At 40.8% G+C, this 22,391-nt stretch overlaps 3 protein-coding genes across 6 annotated transcripts; 1 reads left to right on the forward strand and 2 right to left on the reverse strand.

Annotated features, from left to right (window-relative positions):
• Positions 1-853: 853 nt before the first annotated feature.
• On the reverse strand, positions 854-3,564 carry cox6b1 (cytochrome c oxidase subunit 6B1). The gene is made up of 4 exons (XM_084740854.1): positions 3,406-3,564; positions 2,557-2,670; positions 1,458-1,558; positions 854-1,123 (listed from the first exon to the last, which is right to left on the reverse strand). Exons 2-4 carry the CDS (start codon positions 2,660-2,662, stop codon positions 1,070-1,072), a joined length of 261 nt encoding a protein of 86 aa, XP_084596980.1. The 5' UTR covers positions 2,663-2,670; positions 3,406-3,564; the 3' UTR covers positions 854-1,069.
• Positions 3,565-6,178: 2,614 nt separating this feature from the next.
• Positions 6,179-13,528, reverse strand: fam234a (family with sequence similarity 234 member A). The gene is made up of 12 exons (XM_084740864.1): positions 13,195-13,528; positions 12,262-12,563; positions 11,772-11,885; positions 11,473-11,655; positions 10,523-10,662; positions 10,240-10,372; positions 8,950-9,082; positions 8,714-8,857; positions 7,696-7,777; positions 7,454-7,606; positions 7,269-7,371; positions 6,179-7,133 (listed from the first exon to the last, which is right to left on the reverse strand). The coding sequence occupies exons 2-12, from the start codon at positions 12,530-12,532 to the stop codon at positions 6,922-6,924; spliced, it is 1,668 nt and encodes a 555-aa protein (XP_084596990.1). The 5' UTR covers positions 12,533-12,563; positions 13,195-13,528; the 3' UTR covers positions 6,179-6,921.
• Positions 13,529-13,657: 129 nt separating this feature from the next.
• luc7l (LUC7-like (S. cerevisiae)) lies at positions 13,658-22,272 on the forward strand. Of its 4 annotated transcripts, XM_084740861.1 has the most exons (12): positions 13,662-13,881; positions 15,735-15,805; positions 16,115-16,198; positions 16,929-17,023; positions 17,336-17,434; positions 17,649-17,759; positions 17,880-18,023; positions 18,151-18,327; positions 18,476-18,564; positions 18,678-18,707; positions 18,810-18,971; positions 21,022-22,272. In XM_084740861.1, exons 3-12 carry the CDS (start codon positions 16,189-16,191, stop codon positions 21,140-21,142), a joined length of 1,038 nt encoding a protein of 345 aa, XP_084596987.1. In that variant the 5' UTR covers positions 13,662-13,881; positions 15,735-15,805; positions 16,115-16,188; the 3' UTR covers positions 21,143-22,272. The 4 variants fall into 4 exon arrangements, with proteins under 4 accessions (XP_084596986.1, XP_084596987.1, XP_084596989.1 ...); XM_084740863.1 differs by lacking the exon at positions 16,115-16,198 and having other exon boundaries at positions 13,663-13,881; XM_084740860.1 differs by lacking the exons at positions 15,735-15,805; positions 16,115-16,198 and having other exon boundaries at positions 13,658-13,881.
• Positions 22,273-22,391: the final 119 nt, after the last annotated feature.

Raw genomic sequence — 22,391 nt, forward strand, 5'->3', positions numbered from 1 at the left:
TACAACAACTGTCACAGTAGATGGCAGCAAACTCATCACCCAGTCTGGACAAGCAGCAGGAGTGCTGGTGTAGGAAGCTAAACAATAAACTGTTGTGGGTCAGGTGAGGTCAGGAGCAAAATGTATTTTAGCGACCTGAAAAAATGGTCCATCTAAGAAAAGAAATCAGTAACAGTTTAAGTATATGCTTTATGTAGAATATTTTCACCACTCTACCTTACTGTCAGACAGCCTTTTCTGATGGGAAACTGCTATTGTACAAGCTAATATCACTCTGTCTCATTCAGCCAGACTCCATTGGCAAAATCAGTTATTTAACCTCGCAGAACACAGGAGTTACTGGTCTAAAGCTGCTTCAGTTTGTTTGTTCCTTGGCAACTTGTTGATTTGTGGTGTTTTAAAAAGTTAGTTCAGATTCACTGAAGCCACACAATAACACAATTAAACTAACCAACTGAGGCAGCAGTAGACCAGTAACTCCCATGTTCTGCAAGGTGGAATTATGAATTTTGCCAGTTTGTTTGCTTGGAGAGAGTGATATTTTGCTTATACAAAGGTGGTTTTCCCTTGGAAAAGACTGGTGGCAGTACACTGCTTAGCTTCCTACACCTGTACTCCTGCTGCCTGTCCAAACTGGGAACATGCCGTCTGCTGTATGTAAGAATTTAAAAAATCCAAACTATCACTGTACATGTGGGTGAATGACCTGATCTTAACTTTGCGCTGCACGCCTGTGTGTTCAGACTTTCACGTCCTCACTTGACACTGTTCTGAATTAACACATAGATTCTATTAATACTCTTTAGTGGGATGAACAGCATAGGCAGAAAAAAAATCTGAGGGACAACTGAGCTACTTAAATACATCCTGAGACACTTTAATGCAGAATCTGCTGTACATTTCATGACATTTTTAAGGAATGACCATTCAGTTACAGAGTGCTCCTCGGACAGAGCATCAGCACTGGAAAGGTGGTGATGGAGCCTCGTGGTCTCACACCACTTAAACAAACATTTAGCTCAGAAGAAGATTACATCTCTGCAGACCAACAAGTTTGGAGATGCCGGCGTTAGATTTTTCCTGGAAAAGTCCCCTCATCTCTCTGGTCATCCCATTTCTGGACCTAAAGGAACAGAATTATTTTGAGACATGAGCTCTTTTTTTTAATTCACAAAGCTTCATAAAATTACATTTTTTTTTTTATTGGGTTGGGGGGGAATCTCTGATGCCTTATTTTGGCCTGAAACTCTTCATGTTGTTTTGATTCTCAGGACGAAGCAGAGACTCACAGGAATGTGAGGAACGATAAAAGTTGTTTGACCCCTGCTAAACAAACTCTGCCCATATAGGGGAGAGTACCATGTACTGTGTATTTTGCCAGCATACTATTCAACTTGCCCGTGTCTCTTTGGACAGTGATTTCTCTCATTAAAAAAAGATAAGTAAAAATGATTTACCCAGGATAGGGGGCAGAGAGATTTGTAGACCCTTTTGTACCAGTCACATGGGGCGGTGTCCACTCCTTTAGCGTCCAGAGCTTTCTGGCAGCGGTGATAGTCTATTAATAGAGAAACAAAAACAATAACAGTGAATAAAAAGAACATGGCCTAGATCCAGACTTTCAATGTGAAGGGTCATGTCAGTGGCTTAGTTTTGCTCAATTCCTCGATGTCTGTGGGATCGTCATTATCTCTGCCAGGCACAAACCAGGAGGGGATCATGTGATTCCTTGCACATCTACATGCATGTGTGCGTGACTAACGGCCCGAATCTTGTCTTGTCTCATTTCACATACTACTGGACCTATAGGCACATTTTTTTGGTGTGTACATACATGACAATATGCTGAGGAGCCTCTGTGAGTTGATTTTTTTTTTTTTACTTTTTAAAATTCCTCCATACCAAAGACAGCCGTGGCCAGAGTCATTATGTTTTTGGTTCATCCCACTCACTACTTGCGTGTGTAAGGACTTAGTTTCCTGCACTGCATATGAATCTAACTAGGATGTAAGTAGATGTAACTAGTTACATGCAAGTACATGACAGAATAAGTGTTTGTGTAAAGTGCTACTGTTACTGAGGAAAAAACATGTCATTAAATTACCCTTACTGATCAGAATGTTGGTAATTACACAGAGTTTACATCCAAATATTATTTTCAAGTTGCCTGGTGCAGATCTGCACTCTTCTAGTTATGCTGTTTGATCCCACAGACACTTGCTTAATAGCTTAATGTTTTTGTTTGACAAAACCCCAACAGTTACATAAAAAAGTTCTCTCCAAAGGCAACGTGGGGAGAATAGTAACATTCCTAAATACTGTATGTCTTAACTATCTCTTTTTAAAAAAAAATCACATATTTAAACTGTTGATCTTTTGATAACTGATGTCATGACTAATGTAATCATACTGAGCCTCCCCTGACACTGTTCAGACCTGCCTTCCACTTTGAAAATCTATGATTTAGACTGTTATTTGAAGTATTTTAGCTTCATTTAGAAAGGTGAGAAGTGTCTGGACATAGTTGACTCTTTTGACCTTGACATGCAGTCTTACCCAGGTAGTTGGACCAGCAGTTCCTAGTCTGGTTCTGGTTGGGGAATCTGGCATCAAAGGGAGCAGTGCGATACTTCTCAAGTTTAGCCTGAATGTCTTCAGCCATTTTCACCTCTGTCAAGACAGTATTAGAAATGGATACAGCATGATGCAATAGGAAAAGCTTTTTTTTCTGTCACCAAGCGAAGGCTCGTTTCATATAGACCTGATATGTGTCAAATAGATAAATGCATCTACAGGTAAGCAGACAGCCTGTACAGTGTAGCCTGTGCACTGACTTCAGAGCTGTAAAGATGAAGACAGGCACCACAGGCTCAGCAGACGGGTATTTTGGGAACATTTGGGGGTGCTGCAATGCCGCACCTCAAGGATTTTTCTAGAAATGTGCCGCTTTTGTTAATTACTCGTTTCACAGATCAAATCTATTGTAGAACACGTGATCATATCGGCCTTCGGCGACAAAACGAGCGTCTAATAATGGTAATATTGGCCAAAATGCGACAACCAAATGCGTGTTAAACGATATTGGCAGACAGCTTATCAATAACCTTGTTCACTAGGCCTGCACAAGTATTTCCTCCTAACAGAAACCAGTTTCTCTTTCTTTTTCATACAAACGAGTCTTGTTATTTCGTTTTGCCGGGGTCATTAAGCTTGTAGTAATGGATTAAACAAAAATCTACAACTCATATTAGTATCATTTTCAGACGAAGCTTCCGCCTTGAAAAAACATCAATTCTCTCATAATTCAGCCTATAGATAGCCTTTAAAATACACGTGGTCTGTGTATGAGGAGAAATTGTGAAGAAAATTGTGAAAAAGGGTTAAAAACATGCAAGCAAACGTTACCTTTTGTCTCGGTCGCTGGCTGGAGCTCAAAGTGACTTTTATACCGGACGGTGAAAGTGTGTCGCTCCTCTGATAAGCACCACTGTGCGCACCGTGCGCATTACGCGCGCTCCGCTCTGGAGATATTGCAGCCGTGCAGTCGGATCATAGCGGTATGGCGGCCGCAGGTCACATTGAACTGACAGGAGGCACACACACACACAGTCACACGGCTCGGGCAGTATTGATCACACAGGTGATGTGAGGGGTCATGTGAGGCAGCATGATGGTGTTTTATAACGATCAATATCAAGTCCAATATCATGTTTAACATCGTATTTGGCACACAGATGTGAACTTTTTCTCTCAGGCGGAAGTCTTCCGCCCTCCAGCATTTTTGTTAATCATTAATAGATGTTTGCGCTCAGTACTGAAGGTATCTCAGGTGATTTTGTTGGAGCTTTATTAGAGAAAGGCAGCAATGTATTTTTTGTGCTCCACATATCTTTAAGATGTGAGCGGCCGAAGCAGGACCTCTGTGTAGAAATTACAGCTGTTGGGTCATGTGGGGGCGCAGCAGCAGTACTGTTAATGATGAGTCATATCAAATGTGTTACAGGAGATTAGAAGAGCGCAGTGTGTATTAATGTGGGTGGTGTGCTGTATTTGTTTTCTGTGGGTAGTTTAATCTAGCTTCAGTAGCAGCACTGACTTTAAAAATCCTGATCTGAAAATGGCAAAAGATGGGATGTATTGCTCCATATTAATCCCACTTTAATGATAGGGTGGCGCCCATTCAGTATCCTCTCATCATCGTCTCTCATCCTGCTCCGTACAGCTCTGCTCCCTGCCAGCCTCGCCTCGGCGCCTTTTCCTGCCGTGCGTGGTTTTCCTAAAAAAAAAAGAAAAGATCCAGTTACGGCGCGCTACGTGATTTCACGGTCCCGTTATGTCCTTACATGATGCGACTTCCCATTCTTCAAAGTAGTTCAGGAGGGCAGGAGCCCGTCGCCAGTCGTGCGTCATGGCAAGTATACGACGCGCTGGAGGTATTTAGGGAGTAAAATGTACTGTACAACCCCACGATACGTGACTGACTTGAAAACATCCATGGATCTGCATGTGCTTCATTGCGCATGGCTGATGTGTTGTGTTGCATTTAACAAGTGTCTGCAGTACGACACCAGAGGGCAGCAAAGACAGAGGTTTTCAAACTGGGTTCTAGGGACCAACAAGGGTCTTTGAGTGGGTTTTTGGGGGTCTCCAGCAAAGGGAGGACTAGGATATTAGGACTTTCCTAACAATTTGTGGAAGATGGAGCAACAAGGGAAGAAATGTGACTGGCCGTTTTGATTTATTGTAATCAATAGTGATCCTAGTTTGATCATTGATTGACTATATTATCTTCAAACCTGAAAATAAAAAACTACCCAGAGGGGGTTTGTGGTCTAATGTCTGCAGGTCCTTGGACAAGAAAAAGTTTGGGAATCCCAGGATTACATTTCTGAATACATGCGGTTACTGGGAGGAATTTCATTGTGTTTGATATAAAATATCGCACAATGAAAAAATTGAAAAGAATTTTAAAAATTACCAAGTTTTTAATGGTTAGTTTCTTATGAGATGACTGTATAATTCCACTCAGAAAAAAGTGACCCTGAGCTGATGTCCCTCATTAAATCAACAGTACACTGCTCATGAATTATATGTAGATAAAAGGAACAGGCTAAAATGCTTCATTACTCTGAGATAACTCAGTTTGTTTTTTTCTACAAAGAGGACTATAACTTTAATAGTTGCAATTAGAAATATGCCCCAGGTATTGTTCCACTTTCACTGTATGTGCTACAATCATAAGATGTATTTGAGATAAAACAAAACCATAAAGCAGTTATTTTAAAATTGTTTAATATTGCTCAAATTCAAGACAAATCAAGTCAGAAAGAAAAGCCAGCTCCACAAAGGCACGTCCCACAGGTTCAATATATTAATGTACAGCAAAAACAAGAATTTTCACTTAAAAAACAACTTTATAAAAGGAGCTGTAAACCCACAGCAACAACTCAGTATCGTGGAAAATATCTGAGACTCAGCATGAAGTGTCCCAATGGTTTAGTAGTGTGCAATAAAGAGCATCACTAGTTACAGCATCTTGGATTGAGTAAGTCTTGATAATCAACAACAGTACCACTGACTACGAGAATGCCTCACCAATATCGTTAACAGAAATGCAACCCCCAAGTTGACTCCCTGCCGGAACTAAGTAAACCCCACCATCAGGCCAAGGTTGACATCCCACTGGCCTAAGTTAACCCCCCCACAGGCCTAAGTTTAGGCCCCACATAGGGCCTAAGCATCAGGCAAATTTAAATTTTTTGAGAGGATGTATAATTAACAACAGTTACAGTGGTGTGTAGTGGAAACATAGATATAAGGGTTGGAAAACTCACCAGCAACATCTGTTGGTTCAAACATGAATGAACTATAGATCCAAAGTCCCTCCTCTCCCAGTGTCCCCCAGGGACCTTATATCAGAAACATATGCATGGTAGTCACTGGTGAGAGCCAAATAAGTTTTTTTTTATCCCGTTTGAACCGTGACATTATGTTTGTCAATTTAAAATATCATTTTACAAGTCAATAAAGCTGTAATTTAACACAGCATTACAAGACTCTACATTGTCAGATTATTTGTAAAACTACTATAGTTGTTGATTTTTTACAATGAGTGTTGAATAAATGATTTATTTATAGTAACACATTATGAAGTAATATATTCAGATCTCCAGTCAGCACTGATTTAATGTAGGGCCCATAATAATAATATAATAATAAATCTGTGTTCTGGCTTTTCCAGCCATGAGTATGTTATCACAGAAACCATAGGGCCCTAACTTAATGCTGCTGCCAGCCTCTATCAACAGATATTTGCCACTGGGCCTTACAACTTTGCTGGGGCAAACCCTGTTATGTAACATAAAGTGAAACCACATAAAATATTCCATAAGGATGGTGCGGTTTCTGTCATATTTCAAGTTTCAATGTATATCTGTCTTATGGCACAGTTTGAGAAAATGTATCAAAAGAAAAGAAGCCCTATGATTGTGTATGCATTCCTTTAAGGCTATTACCTGCTACCTTTGAAGCACAGTGTGACATAAAGTTGCATAGATCCAAATAATAATCCAGCCTCTGCAGTTAAAAAAGAGCTTTGCATTGATACATGAAAGTGCTAGAAACAATACAGCAAGGAAGGTCCTCTTTATGGATTCATCAGCAGGAGAACTGCAGTCTGTGCTGTGTGATTGTCAGGGAACAGCATCTCTCTGGACACTAAGTAAGATCGAACTGAAGATGGTGTGTATGCAATCACGTCTGAGGGAAAAAGAAAAGGTAATACCCAGTTTGTCCAATAGAGATTAATGGAAGAACCCTGTCAAACCAAATCAACCCAAGTCTAAACTCAAAAGACCTTTTGGTTGTCAGCAGTTGGAAACTAGCTAGTGTACACAGTTTGGTTGTTAGAGTTGGTCCTTTTCACCAGTCACTGAAGCGGAGACGGTTGAAGGCCTCTTTGATGTCGTTGACGGTCTCTGAACCTCCGCCGGTGCCGATGCGGAGCACGTTGCTGTCAGGGACGTCCTGCTTCAGCTTTCGCTTGCTGAGGACCACGGTGCCTTCAGCTCCCTCTGTCTCAGGCCCTGTCAGCAGGATGTAAGCAGCATGGCGTCCACGCTCCAACAGCGTGGCTAAAATAAACACACAAATACAAGTCACACAAAGAGCTGACCAGTGTTTCCCCATCCCCTCAATTACTCATTGGCATGTTGTTGTGGTTAAATGCTAATTTTGTCAGAAACAGGGAATTTTAGAGCAAAAAGCACCTTTAAATGTCATGATGTGGTCAGTGGAACTGGGTGACTCAAGGAGAACTTTAGAGTAGAGAGGATGGAGCATGTAAGAATGTCGGTCACTAGTTAATGGCACCTGTAAGGAAACATTAGAGTCTGATTAGCCTTTTGTGAGAATTCTGTTAACATGCATCTGTTAATAAATGTAGTGTTCTTACAGTTGAATTGGTCTCTGAGGGCATCATGCCCCAAAACACAAAGATTGAGAAGGAGTTGGTGGTGTGGATTGAGGCAGGTCTGGGTGAGTTAGGAGTAGCCAAAAGGTTGACTTCCCACAAAACACCACCGGACCCCCCGTCCAGAATTACAACCTACATACAAGACAGTTAATGGTTGATTCACAGCATGAGAGACACTGGAAACAGAAAATGAAATGTAAGAAAAGTACGACCCAACTTACCCTCTTTGTGTAATTGCCAATATCCTCCTCAACCACAACATCAAGTAAATCGTCTTTGTTAAAGTGGCCAAAGGAGGGCTCACTGAATGAATGATAACACAGAGGAGAAGAATTATCACCCCCCGTCTCAACCACAAGTAAGTCAAATGCGTTTTACAATCACATGTCTCATGGAACAGAAATGCTCTCATTTTAATCCATGCAGCTGTCTGCACAAGCACCTCGCGTCTCGTGTTCCAGCAGCTCCGTCTGACGGTGGTAAACGTGACCTAAAGCATTTATTTAGGCTTCATGTCTATTTTTTCGTCAACACACACACATGAACACAAGGCTGGTGCCCAGTAAAAAGGTAAAGAAGATGTATTTTACCTATGTTTTTTTGTACAGTACAGCCAGAGAGCAGCTGACTCTGCTTTGGCCTGTAATCCTACAGACTCTTCCTTCACTTTACCCAGCAGCTTGGGAGGAAGACATTGAGACTTCTTGAACTTCTGCAGTATTTATTTGTCAGGAAACTATAAATTTCCTGCCAGGAGACAACGTCACTGCTAAACTTTCATTCCTCTGCTCTCATCGCCAACACCTGTGTACTTTAAGCACAGCCACCAGTGCTCTCTTTTGTCCCTTCTCTCATCTGTTCATCCAGTCCCTGTGCGCCCCCGTGCCGTGCACATGCCACAGTTGTACACGTTGGAGGAAAACTGCATAGTAAGTTTGGCAGCCCGTCCCCTGCTGACACTTTTGAACTGTGCAAACAAGACACATCCTGACAGACGCAACGTGGCTTGAATGCTTGAGTGTGATGCTGATGTGATGTTTGCGGCCTAGACAAGGAGTTATCCTCCTCTGTGAGACTTCTTCCATTTTTTCCCTGTTGAAAGGGTGTTGAAAGGGGAGTTTTTCTTCACTCAAACTGAGAGTGTTGTACACTTTACAGACTATAAAGCCCTCTGTGGCAGATTGTAATTTGTGATTTTGGGCTGTATAAATAAAATTTGACCTGATTTGATTGGTTTACCTGAGGACTGAGCTGACATTGAATCTCCAAAGCAGTTGCAAATTCTTTCCACTGACTAACGCCACCTCCTTCCCAGTCACGAGCAGCAGGTTGGGTGTGTCATCTGTTTCTCCTGTTCTGAGTACTTGTTTCACCGAATCAGACCTACAATGTAAAAAAAGATAAATGTTAGTGAAAGTGTGGCTATGGGCACATTTGAAGTGTTAATCAACAGGTTAGCATAAGCTGCTTTTTACTCATAGATGGGTACGAAGCCAGATGTTGGACTGGCTTTCTTCTCCCAGTGTTTGTCCTTCTTGAGACCAATCTCCATCCCCGCTTTAGCCTTGGCAGCAATCCTCCACAGTGCCAGTCCATACAAGCCAGTGTCTGTGAATGAGCACAGGATTACTCACCACTGACATCCAGTATCCAGTTGTATTGGAACGTTTATTACTATCATTATTAATTAAAACTAAAATAGAAAAAGAATCAAATGGGACTTTGTTGTCATTACTTAAAATAACTTCTACTGATTACTAAACTACACCATGAGACTGTGATGTTCACTCATGACACCCTCTCTACTCTTTGATCAGGTTCCACCATTTTCCACACTGGCACACTTCCTGATAAAAAAAAATAGTACACACCCTGAGGACAGTTTTAAGTCAAATCTCAGACACATAATAACAGCTTTTAAACTTCCTTATAACTTTGGGTTATTTTCTCTTTTAGCTTTACAGAGCTGCTGACCTGATTCTAATTTCTGACACTTGTTGAAGAGATAGTTTGGATTATTTGATGTGGGATTGTGAGGTACTTAACCATAGTCTGTGTACCACAGTTGCCGGTGGTCTCCAGTTTAGAGAATCAGTAGGAGTCCAGGTGTAGGAAGCAAAACTTATTTTAGCCACCTAAATAATCAAGTGTGTACACTATATTTAGAATATTTTCACCATTTTACTTTGCCGTCAGACAGCCTTTTCTGATGGGAAACAACCATTATATATAAGACAAATATCACTCTCTCCAAACCAACCAAGACATTGCCATTTAAACTCTTAGAACACAGGAGTTGATAGTCTACCGCTGCCTCGATGGGTTAGATTGTTTGCGTTATTATGTGACTTTGGTGTTTTAAAAGGTTAAAAGGAGTCATGTTGCTTTAGAGAGAGCAGTAGTTGGCTTATATAATGGCAGTCTCCTGTAAGAAAAGGCTGTCTGATGGCGAGGTAAAACAGAGAAAATACTCTAAATATAGCGCACACTTAAGCTGATATCAGTTTTTTTAGACGGACCCTTTTTAGTGGCTAAAATAAATTCTGCTGCTGACCCTGCTTAGCTTTTATGCTCGTTCTCCTCTTTGCTTCTCCAATCTGGAGGCATGTTGACCAGCAGCTCCCGTACATAATACACTGACTATGGATAAGTGTCTCATACAACCCCTTTTCAAATAATCCCAACTATCTCTTTAACTATGATGATACACATGCAGCACTCCTCAATTAGGAAAGACAGTCTGAGTACAATAACCAGATACAAACCTTTCTGTAGCAGTACATATTGAGCACCTTCTGTAGTGACATGGAGAAGATGATTGGACGTCTCTGGGGAGTCAAGAACCACCGTAGAACCGATCTGGTCACCTGTCTTCCCTGAGAGGAACACCACCTGAGTCTGCAGATATGATGAGAGACTCTGAAATTAGGTGAATCTTATTTTGATTATGTTTTCACGGCCAGTTCTTATTATTTGCAAATATGAGTCCCGTTAACAGCGATTACAATAAAGTCTGACTCCATCTTTGCACTGTAGGAGATTAATAACATCCCCGCTGTTTACCTGTGTGTTGTCAGATGCCACCAGAGCCACATCGCTGACCTTGTCCCCATCCAGATCTGGGACACTGAGAACAGGCAGAGTGCTGCGCAGACCAGAAGGCTGAGGCTGCCGCCAGCTGACATTACCTATACACACACACAATCACACACACACACACGGATCAGGGTGGCCGCAGTTTTTAGAGCCAGGCTCTGCAGTTGCTCTTCACCAACTGCAAACACCTGGCTGTTGCCTGATTGATGAGCTGACTGGCTTCAATTGGCTCCTTAGTTTTGATGACAAATGTTGGTGAAAATGTGTATTGTAATATTTACGCTAAATATATTAGTCATGTTGTGCAATGACAGTTTAACATGTTAACAAGCATTTATTGTGTGGTTGATGCTATTAATAATAACAATAAGGGTTATTTGCACAGGACTTATCAAAATGAGAAGTTACAGAGTGCTTTACAAGGCAGATATGAAAAAACTAAGGATCATGGTATTAACTTAACTTAACTGGGTAATATACTGATAATATATCAGTATCATGATATGAAACTAGATACAGTCTTAGATTTGAGATACTGTTACATCATCATTTGGCATAAGTGTGGATTTTTCCTCATCTTAAAGGTTGTATTACAACAAAGTTATGTATTTTTCTGAATTTACCAGACTGTTCTAGCTGTTCTATTGTTTCCTTTTACTCATTCTTTCAATATGTCCACACTACTGTTGTTTATTTATCAAAAATCTCATTGTGTTAATATTTCATGAAAGCACCTATAATAATCCCTACAATATTGTTAAATTACGGTGTGTTATTTTACAGAATATATGTATATAGAGATTTATATTGCATATCACAGAATAGCCTAAAAAATAAAGAGATATTATTTATAAGCCATATTGCCCAGCCCGAATACAGAGATAGATTAACAAGTTACTAACCAGTGAATTTGTCAACAGCTGTGAGTTGGTCTGAATGGGACAGCAGACAGTCCCAGTTTCTGCTTGTTTCTTTGTCCAGGCCACACTGGGCCCAGTGGAACTCTGGATGCAGCGGACGCTCCCACAGGGTCTCTCCATCTGTCCCATCAACTGCTAACAGAAACACACATGGCGAAGGCAGACCTGGGAAGAATACAGAGTGTGTCTGAATTACATATAACATATAACACAGAGCCACAATATATAGAGCAATCTAACACGTTTCATGAAAAAATGTGAAACTGAAGATCACTTTATACCTGCACCAGCACATGTTTTATTGTTCTGACTGCCGTCTGTGTTTTTGACAACAAACAGGACATCCATCACCTTGTCCTTGCTTGTATCCTCAATAGCTAAGAAGTCATAGGTTGCTGTGACAGAGAAGGAGGGAGTAGCAGTTAGTAGTTCACTGAAATATTATCAAAATTGCAATATGGCAAAGAACAAAATCTAAATCACAGAAGCTGCAGGAAAAATGTGTGAAGAAACAGCATTTAAATGAAGTACTGTAGTTCTGCAGAGATGCCATTGCCTACAAAACTTGTTCTCCAGATGTAAGATAACATGTTTGCTTGGTAAAAAAAACAACAACAAATGTCGAATCATCATGATTTTTATAGTTTTTAAGTGAAAATTAAAACTGTGATGTAACAATTATCCACCCCACTAATTGTCATTATCTGTCAAAATAATCTCATATGCATACACATATATTTAAAACATTTCCAAGCACACAATTATACACACCTGTGTCATTGAAAGTCCTGTTCCAGGACGCAAGATATTGTGGTCTGACAGGACAGGGGATGATGAAAGAGAAGGCAAACACTATGGTGAGGCAAATGAACAAGGAGAGGAAGAAGACTGCGGTTCTCCAGTGGGTCAGTTTGGCAAACCCAAAGACTTCCTTGCAGCTCTTTTTCTTCAGCTCTGTTGCTGATGGTGCTGGTCCTGTCTCTGCCCCATCCTCTCCTCTCTTCAGGGGGTCGCCCTCTGTGGCACTACCTGTGGTCTCCATTGTCACCTCAATGCATTACCGGCCCACAGATCTGCTCGACAGGAAAAGGAGCTTACAGTAAAACCTTACCTCACTAAAAATGAATACCCTGTTTATTCCACCATGGCATACAGCTTGCCTCTATATCAGCCCAAGTGTGGAGTCAACTACAAACCTGCATGTGTCAAAGTAACCAGCAATAACAAACAAAACTGGCTGGCATTCACAGATATAGTACATGAAAAAAATACTGAAGACAGCAGTGTTTATCAGTCCAGCTAGTTCTGCTGCATCATCCTTTGTGGTTCTGAGCCTATTCAGACGTGCCAGCACTGCCTCCAGAGATTTCTCAGCACAAAAACAACACCAGACTAGCAAAACCTGTTATTTGTTCCCTGGCCAAATTTAAGTATGTTTGTAAGTTAGTGAGCATGTCTCCTGTCAAAACTATGTAAAAATCAGAGAATTCACCGGACAATCTTAGGTAATCTTAGCACTTAAAATAGGTCAACGTCGGATTGCTCCCATTGTTAGCGACTTTTGTATTGGAAGGTTCACGGTCAACAGCTGGTTAAGTTAGCTAACCAGTTGAGCAAAGCCCAGGCCCAACAAAAATGGGAATACGGGGCGATGTTAGCACGAAAGTCCCTTCACTTGAAGCTCAATGAAGAATTTACACTTACACGGGAAAAGTTTCTTTCTTTACTGAGCTTTGCCTTCTTCCAGTGCGGTAGTTCGTCACGCCTGTCACACGAAAGTGCTGCCTGTCAAGCAAAGCTACGTAAACAAATCAGAGGCAAGCCCACTATTGTGGTAACGTTTCATTGCCTTAAGTTTGTCTCTCGGGATCGCTTCGCTGTGTCTTCGTTGAAGGTTTTTAAATCCGTCAATATGACACTAACCTAAACATGAACTTTTTCTAACCATACCTAAATATAACTTATAGTTAGCAAAGCTACCACCCGACGACAGCCTTGGAATAGCTGTTATCTGAAAGGCTTAGCTCAGGGCACCAAAAACTCTCAAAGCCGCCCTGATTGGGCAGCTCGCTTGTTCTTCAATGCTATGATTGGTCAATTTTAGCTCAATAGCCCGCCCTTTAGCATTAGCTAATCGGAAGTTTGAAACAACAGGCCCTGTCGTCATTTCCCTAATGTAAAACGGAAACTGGCTAGTCCACGAAATTGAGAAAAGCTGCGAGAGGTGATGCTTGGACGAATAAATAAGCAAATAACCTAACAAAAACACTAAGGAACTGTTTTCAGTTGCTTAATTTTTATATAGCGCTATCGACTGGAGATACACAACAATGTCTGCCCAAGCTCAAATGAGAGCTTTGCTCGACCAGCTAATGGGAACAGCGCGGGATGGTGAGTTGCCGTAGCATGCTAGCTGAGCTAGCTAGCTAGCCAAGATGGAGCCACTGCTGAGGCTGGCTTGTGTTGGTGTGTGATGGACAGACCTGCATGAATGGATGTAGCTACTGCAGAGGGCTGTTTAAAATACAGTAACGTTGCAGTCAAGCAGCCTTTACGAATTAACAGTAGGACTTAATGTCTGTATCCATGTTGGCTCATCTCAATTGTAAGAGTTGTCACATTTTTAATTTCGCCTATACCACTTACCGTTTAATTATAGCTAGTAGCTAAAGTTAGCTGACGCTACGACTTATTGTGAAGTTATGATAGGGGCCGTGCTACCTATCATTCAACAGTTCTCGATCGTTGGCATTAATCTAATAATAACTGGTTCAATGGCCAAGTTTAACGCTAAGTTACTCTGTTGCTTTCATTGTATTCGTGGTTGATTCAGTGGGAAATAACACGCAGGCTAGTCATCGTATTAGGCCTACCAGTTGTTGCTACATTTACATTAGGTTTAGTGGGTAGGGTTTTTTCAATGATAAATTTATTGCTATCGTCGTAATACGACAAGTACCTGTGACAAATACATTAGTATCAACTTCTGTAACTTTTTGTGCAGCTTTATTACGAGTTAGTTAAAAAGTCAGATTCTTAAAAGTGAAAGTGTCCACATTAAATTGAAAGTGTTGTAACGATGGTTGTACTAAAGTCAAACAACACAAGTATGATTGGCAAAATGTATTTAAATATGTTAATGGTAAGGCTGCATGATATGGTAAAAAAAATATCATATTGCGGTTATTTCAGATATTGCAACTAGCAATATGCGATATTGCATCACAGTTTCAATTTTCAGTGAAAAAAATATCGTGATGATGTGTCATTTGTTGTGGTTTGTCTCAAACATGTTTGCTTACATCTGGAGAATAATATATTTATGGCAGGGCATCTCTGCAGCAGTACAGTGCATAAATATAATGCTGTTTTGTCCCTTATTTTACTGTTATCAAAAATATTTCAGCGTTCAGTGATTTAAGTAATGCACCTGGCCATATTATGATATATTGATAACGTTTCAATTCATTGTTCAGTCCTATTAAGTATCATAAGTAGAAACACTTATGCAACAGAATGGCCCGTGTCTGTGTTAGATTATATTTTTTAATATTATTACCAGTGCAGTAATGGTAAGTAGTATTTCAGTGTTGTTGATCATATGCTTTGTATGTAATCCGATAATAACATTGAGTAAAAAGTACAATATTTGCCTCCAAAATTTAGTAGAAGTATAAAGTCACATGAAATGGAATTGCTCTAGTAAGTTGAGAGTACCTTAAAATTGTACTTTATTGTATGAAACAATCTGATATAATTATAGTTTTGTCTTAACTGGTAATTTACAAATCTAGAACAAACCATGTACCAGCACTATTGCTTGGTGTTAAAATAAATAATAGTGATGATGATAATAGCCTATTGTGAACCAATCTTATGCAAATCTATTTAAAAAAATATCTTTGCTATTGGTGCTTTGACGTGTTAAAGTACAATTCCGGCCATTTGGATACAGTCATTAAAAGGCAAATCAGCTGTCATGTCTGATTGTCATGGGCAGAAAATGGTGGCTTATTGCTGCCCTTTCGTTTTATAAATTAAATGTTCATCCTGACAGTTGATTGAATAGAACTACAGCCCTGTGGATTATCTTTTACCAAGTTGATTATTCGATCTGTACAGTTAGAGTGAATATGTGTTGTGAGTTTGTGCGTGTATGTGTGATGAGATTGATATCAAATTCTTCCCATACATTTGTTGCATACAAACTGAACAATTGTGGCCCCTTTATTTTATTCATTAAGGTTCAGTGTATCTTTGCCAGCCTACATCAATCTGCAAAGGAGTTGCAGAAAAGCCTCATGTTCATCGAGCCGTGAGTCACACATAATTTTTAAAGCTGTTATGATGAATATCCAAACAATTTGTTTGCCTTCCGGAAGTTATTGTAGCCTTTTTGTAATCACACAAATGGGTATATATATCTTCAGTGGCAATAGAAATACAATTTGGAGTAGTATTTATGCAGCTTGAGCTAAGACGTCTGGACGCGCTGAATCCAAACGAGCAGTTTTCCATTAGACGTCTTGTTTTCAGAAGGCAGTTTTAGCAGTCATCAAAACAAAAACTTTGCACACATCATTTACAATCTGACTTTTGTATGACTCCCAACTTCTTACTACAGGTATGGGCAAGAAAACTGTTCCCATTTATACTTTTCTACAGCGGGTTTAAAATTCTGCAGCTGAGGTCTTGAAGATGCAGAAGGGTACAGTATGTGGTGCAGATCGCAGTGTGTATAAATTACATTTTTTCCTTGGATTTCTTTTGTATTTTTGTTTTTGCATTTCTTTTCAATGTTTCATATTTGTTAAAGGCTTGGCTGGAACATTTGTCTGACATGTTTACATTTCTTATCACAGTCTTGATAACAGTCTTTCCTACATAGTTGAATGTAATGAACACTTGGTAACATCAGTACTAGTAAACTCAATCAAGTTTAAAGTTAGTTACTAGTATCATGTCCCTGTTTGGCTAATCCCATCATGCTCCACATTTACAGACTGGATATTGAGCCTTATCAAAAGTTAAACTGGGTTGAGGCTCTAACATTACCACATTTTTTTTTAATTGAGTCTTGGGTCAGGTAAGAACAAAGGATAAGTGGAAGTACCTATACAGGCACACACATGTAATTTTAACTTCTTCAATCTTGACACATAAATAGATAATGCACATAGTTTAGCAGAGGCACAGTTATTTTTACAGATAAATATGTTACACTAATGAAGTCTATACAGCACTTTGACAATCAGAAATCTAAGAATTGTTTTTCACTCGTATGTGGGCACAAAATGCTTGAATGCAGTTATAGTGACACATATCTGCCCAATGAATGTAGTGCATTTACAGTAATGTATTTTAAAGCACTGGATACCTCGCCCCTGCTAACAAGTATGTGAGGTCTTTCTTACTGGTTGTTTTTTGGACTGTTTCAGGGGATGAGACGCGACAGAGGGTCAAGTTCACTGACGAGCGAGTCTGCAAAAGTCATCTTCTAAACTGCTGTCCACATGACATCCTGTCTGGAACGGTAAGTGGCCTACAGTTTAGGTCTGATCACACACAAAGGCTCTTTTTTTTTTACTTATTGTGTTAATTTTTGTATTTCTGTAGTGGGTTTCTACCTCACCTGCAAATGTGTTCTACCTTTTCTGACCTTTTTCCTGTCTGACCTCTTTTTTTAAAAATGTGCAAATAAATATTATTTATTTCACAGGGCATCAGTAAACTACGGAAAAGAAGAACTAAGTCGTGCACTATAAGTAATTGTAAACCAGCTGATATAATTAATTCATACAAGTTTGTGCCGTTTGAGTCACGTCTGCATGTGTTTTGTTGATAGCGTATGGACCTAGGAGAGTGTACGAAGATCCATGACCTGGCACTTCGGGCAGATTATGAAATTGCCTCTAAGGAGAGAGATCTGTTCTTCGAGCTTGATGTAAGTGATGTCCTGCCATAAATGATTAAAAATACAGCATGGCTACAATAATAACAAAACACAGATTAACTCTTGGTGTGGGTGGCTTGTTTTAGGAGGAGTTGACTTCTATCTGTTGTCTATCAATCAGCATAGCCCTTCTGTACCCAGTGGACCATTATATTCAGATCTACAGGGTCAGTTTTTCTGTTACAAATTTTAATCACTCCTAAAGGCGGTGGATCACCTCGAGTCATTCATTGCTGACTGTGACCGGAGGACAGAACTCGCCAAGAAACGCCTGGCTGAGACCCAAGAAGAGATCAGTGCTGAGGTGGCAGCAAAGGTGAGTGAAAATTTGTAGTGTTATCCTCATGCCCGTATGAATGTCTTTTAACATTTTTCTGTCGCAGTGTGTTCTGCAATAGACGTATCGGATGTAAATTGTGTTTGTGTTGTGTTGCAGGCAGAGAAGGTTCATGAGCTGAATGAGGAAATTGGGAAGCTGCTGGCCAAGGCTGAGCAGCTTGGAGCCGAGGGCAATGTTGATGAGGCCCAAAAGGTCCTGCAGGAAGTGGAGAAGGTCCGCACCAGGAAGAAGGATGCTGAGGTGAGGAAAGAGTATTTAGGAGATACTTTCAGCTTAAGGGAGTACAGTGTTGGTGTTTTCCCTTATATTCATAATTCCTTCTTCTGAATCTTCAATGACTTTTTTTTTCTTTTGTGTCTCTCCTCAGGAAGAGTACAGAAACTCCATGCCGGCCTCCAGCTTCCAGCAGCAGAAGCTTCGGGTGTGTGAGGTGTGCTCTGCTTACCTGGGTCTCCATGACAATGACCGCCGTTTAGCCGACCATTTTGGCGGGAAGCTTCACCTGGGCTTCATCCAGATCAGAGAGAAACTGGATCAGCTAAAGGTAGGAGCTAGCTTGTTCCACACCACTACCACAACACTCCTAAATGAATTAGGAGTGAAGGAAAGTAAAAAATGTGCCATAAACTGTCTGGAGGTTTGTATAAAGGTGGTTTCACCTCTATTAAGTACTGTGTTTTTATTTTGATCAGAAAACTGTGGTCGACAAGCAGGAGAAAAGAAACCAGGAGCGCTTAAAGAGACGAGAAGAGAGGGAGAAAGAGGAAAGGATGAGGAAGAGGTGAGTGCTAACACTTAAGATCCTGGTAACATTTATGGAAGTTTAATTTTAATGACTAAAGTGGATGTTTTACTGTTCAATCCTATGATTTTTTGCATCCATTTGTCTCATAGGACCAGATCACGGAGCAGAGAACATAGAAGGTAAGAAAGTTATTCTGTCTGTCTATGTTTAAATCAATCATTTGGTCTGACTAAACCAATGAGATAAATTATAACTTATGTGGTGTCTTCTATTTTTATCAGGTCCCGTTCTCGTGACCGCAGAAGGAGACGCTCGCGCTCCTCATCACGAGACAGGCGCCGCTCGCGCTCGCGCTCCAGGGAGAGGCGGAGGAGGCATCGCAGCCGGTCCCGCTCTCGCAGCCGCGGACACCGTCACAGCCACGAGCAGAGCTCCAAACACAAGTAAATACAGAACAAAGCCAACACAGTTCACAGTGAGCCCACACACAATGTAACTACAACACATTTATCACTACTGCAGCTTTTTCAGACATGGTTTTGTGTGTCCGCAGACGGTTGAAAGGTGACAGACAGGTTGTGACAACATCTGACTCAAGGTCAACAAGTGCAAACGCATCGCTGCCTCATTAACATTCAGTGACATCACTCAATAGTAGTTAGTAGTAGTAGGACTGAAACAGTTCCTCGAGCAACTGGGCAGCATTCATTACTTTACCACCTCTCCCACAAAATTGCATGTGTGTGTACAAGTCTATATGTTTGTAAAACATTTAACAATGGAGTGAAAAAAAAAATTGAACATCAAGCAAGGGGGACTAATAAAGGGCTTAATAAAAATCATCAATGGAAATTTATTATATATACACACACACATATATACACAGGGCAGTTGTGGTGCAACAGAATTAGTAGTTTGTCAGGTCCAGCAGTATAAGATGGGCCTTCGGGCATTTTCAGTGGTTTAACTTGGAAACTGAGCATGATTGTCATCACAGAAATCATAAGATTGTGATGTTTATTGTACCTCCGGCAATTTCTGCTGCTGGAGCTCTACAGCTCCCCTTTGTCACACTCTAAGCAGAGCAGCTGTAGTCTGCTTATCTGTGACGCAGCTTTCAGCCTTGGTTGCCCATGACATGTGATGTGTAACCAGTCAGGTAGTGCTGTGGGTGGGACATTGTGTGAGACTACAGAATTTAGTTCAACTCTGTAGTGTAGAATTATCTCTTTTTAGATTATCTCTTAGTATTATATTCATTCATTCATTCATTCATTATCTTCCGCTTATCCGGGGCCGGGTCGCGGGGGCAGCAGGGACACCCAGACTTCCCTCTCCCTGGACACTTCTTCCAGGTGTTCCGGAGGGACCCCAAGGCGTTCCCAGGCCAGCCGAGCGACGTAGTCACTCCAGCGTGTCCTGGGTCTTCCCCGGGGCCTCCTCCCAGTGGGGCATGCCCGGAACACCTCCCTAGGCAGGCGCCCAGGAGGCATCCGATATAGATGTCCAAGCCACCTCAGCTGACTCCTCTCGACGTGGAGGAGCAGCGGCTCTACTCCGAGCTCCTCCCGGGTGACAGAGCTCCTCACCCTATCTCTAAGGGAGCGCCCCGCCACCCTGCGGAGGAAACTCATTTCAGCCGCTTGTATCCGAGATCTTGTTCTTTCGGTCATGACCCAGAGTTCATGACCATAGGTGAGGGTAGGAACGTAGATTGACCGGAAAATCGAGAGCTTCGCCTTTCGGCTCAGCTCCTTCTTCCCCACGACAGACCGGCGCAACGACCGCATTACTGCTGCCGCCGCACCAATCCGTCTGTCGATCTCGCGTTCCATCCTCCCCTCACTCGTAAACAAAACCCCAAGATACTTAAACTCCTCCACTTGGGGCAGGGACTCTTCTCCGACCCGGAGGGAACAAGTCTTAGTATTATAGTATATTATAAATCACTGGAGTATAGTATTGTTAGTATACTGTATATAGTGTAGTGTTATATAGTTTAGTTTATTATATAGGTTTATTACTACTATTATTACTATAGTAATAAAAATGTAATAAAATTAACACTTGTAAATTAATTTAACCTTTCTTAAAATTTTGATCCGATCCGTGACTCAAAGGTGTGATAGGACCCAAACCATGGGTTTTGTGATCTGTAGCATCCCTTGTCATTGGTGATGAAGCTGAAAAAATAACAGATGAAAAGGAAGGAAGGTACCAAAGTTTGAAGGAGGTACCAGCCACAGCTGCTGCATCTTGCCAATGATGATATTTTGGCAGAAGCTTCAATTTATTTGAAAGTGTATAATTTCTTGGGTCTTGAGAGATTAATAGGCAGGGAATTGCACTCTGATGTTGTCACAAACAAACTCCCTCAGACTGTTAGGAGACAGATTATAATTTGGCTCTTTACAAAGCCACTTTTGCTTTCTCGTTTTCTATATGCTCGTACTTGTCACTTCCCTGAATATCTGGTACTGTCTCGTCATCCAGGTCGTCCAGGGACCGAGAGCGCTCAAGCAGAGACAGGTCACGGGAGCGAGACAGGCGGGACGGTATGAACGGCAGGTCGGACTCCCGCCGAGCAGACGACAGGGACATGGGGGACCTCTGAGGACCAAACTCCCGTCAATCCATCAACGACACACAACCTCCTCCTGTCTCTCTTTCACCCGTCTGTCCATTTATAATAACCTGATGTTACACACAGTCCTCGCCTTGACCCCTCTGTTCTCCCGCCTGCCTCCTTTCTTTGCGTTAACAGTTAATGCAGCCGACCCAGAGTGTACCTGAACTATTGTATGGATTCAATTTTCTAGCATCCAGATATATCAGAAGATTGCACTGGACGGGGGGGGATTAGTTATTGATCAGTAGTGGAGTGTATTGTAATACCCACATCTGTAATTTGGTGGCTGTCTGTATCCAATCCATCCCATGTCTTGTTATAAACAACCCTACAAAGGTTCAGAAAAAGTAAACTGATGGTCTGCTGGACTGAAGCGTAAAATGTAACTGATCCATATTCTTTTATTATTATTTACTGATGGTCTTTTGATACAGAATCTGTCTGTAAATATGTTTTGGGCCTACTGATTGTCATGGTCTGAAAAGCCTCGTCCTCTCAAGTTTTTTTAAAATATCCTTCTGAAGATTTCTTTACTCCTGGTGAACGACATTTGTTGTCGTGCAGTTTTTGAATGTCTGTCCACATATACTTAGTTTGCTGAAGCCCACTCCCAAGTTTTAGGAACCCAATTCAAAACCAAAAGGTTTTAAAGTTGCGAATTTTAGTATCACCCTTCTTTCTTCTTTTGTCCACTTTAATTTTATCAAGTTTTTTGTTGTCGGTAGTGAAGGGAATCTGATGGAGAGTTTGGCCAGTATGAGTAATTGCTTGTTTTGAAGTCTCTTGTTTCATTATTTGTTTTCATCTTGATTTCTTTTATTTAAAATAATGAAAATGGTAACTTGAGAACAAAGATTAGTGTTGGCATGTGAAGCAGTAGGTTCAGAGACGAATCATTGGAAATTCAATGCTATAACTGTACATACCTTTTATTAGTCAAAGTCATGAAGTTGAAATTTTGGCCCAATTTGAATGAATTCCTGTGAATAGATTTATAATTGCAAACAGATTTTAATGGATGAATTGCTTTAACCTAATGTGTGAAGTCATATCTGTTTATGTTCTGCTGGAAATCTTTCTTTAAAATCTCAATTAAAAAAATACCACCATTTTAATCTTTATTATCTGCTGGTCTTTCTTGTCACAATGTCATTGTGACATGTTAATCATGGTTGAATTAATAGTATTTTACGAAGATAAATACATTTCATTTAAGTTAGTCCTTAACCTACTA

Source organism: Lutjanus erythropterus, chromosome 17 (assembly GCF_056507025.1).
Source record: "Lutjanus erythropterus isolate fLutEry1 chromosome 17, fLutEry1.hap2, whole genome shotgun sequence".
Classification (NCBI taxonomy): Eukaryota; Metazoa; Chordata; class Actinopteri; order Lutjaniformes; family Lutjanidae; genus Lutjanus; species Lutjanus erythropterus.

What these genes read in the sequence shown, in the direction of transcription:
- cox6b1 (XM_084740854.1), bottom strand. Translation starts at nt 2,662, where the DNA reads ATGGCTGAAGACATTCAGGCTAAACTTGAGAAGTATCGCACTGCTCCC. An exon ending in CTGCTGGTCCAACTACCTGG is followed by an intron (nt 1,559 to 2,556) that starts GTAAGACTGCAT and finishes CTCTATTAATAG; the next exon opens with ACTATCACCGCTGCCAGAAA. An exon ending in CTCTCTGCCCCCTATCCTGG is followed by an intron (nt 1,124 to 1,457) that starts GTAAATCATTTT and finishes CTGTTCCTTTAG; the next exon opens with GTCCAGAAATGGGATGACCA.
- luc7l (XM_084740860.1), top strand. Translation starts at nt 13,821, where the DNA reads ATGTCTGCCCAAGCTCAAATGAGAGCTTTGCTCGACCAGCTAATGGGA. An exon ending in ATGACATCCTGTCTGGAACG is followed by an intron (nt 17,024 to 17,335) that starts GTAAGTGGCCTA and finishes TTTTGTTGATAG; the next exon opens with CGTATGGACCTAGGAGAGTG. An exon ending in AGAAACTGGATCAGCTAAAG is followed by an intron (nt 18,328 to 18,475) that starts GTAGGAGCTAGC and finishes TATTTTGATCAG; the next exon opens with AAAACTGTGGTCGACAAGCA.
- fam234a (XM_084740864.1), bottom strand. Translation starts at nt 12,532, where the DNA reads ATGGAGACCACAGGTAGTGCCACAGAGGGCGACCCCCTGAAGAGAGGA. An exon ending in CACAGGTAAACAGCGGGGAT is followed by an intron (nt 10,373 to 10,522) that starts GTTATTAATCTC and finishes TCATATCTGCAG; the next exon opens with ACTCAGGTGGTGTTCCTCTC. An exon ending in GGCTTCGTACCCATCTATGA is followed by an intron (nt 8,858 to 8,949) that starts GTAAAAAGCAGC and finishes TTTACATTGTAG; the next exon opens with GTCTGATTCGGTGAAACAAG.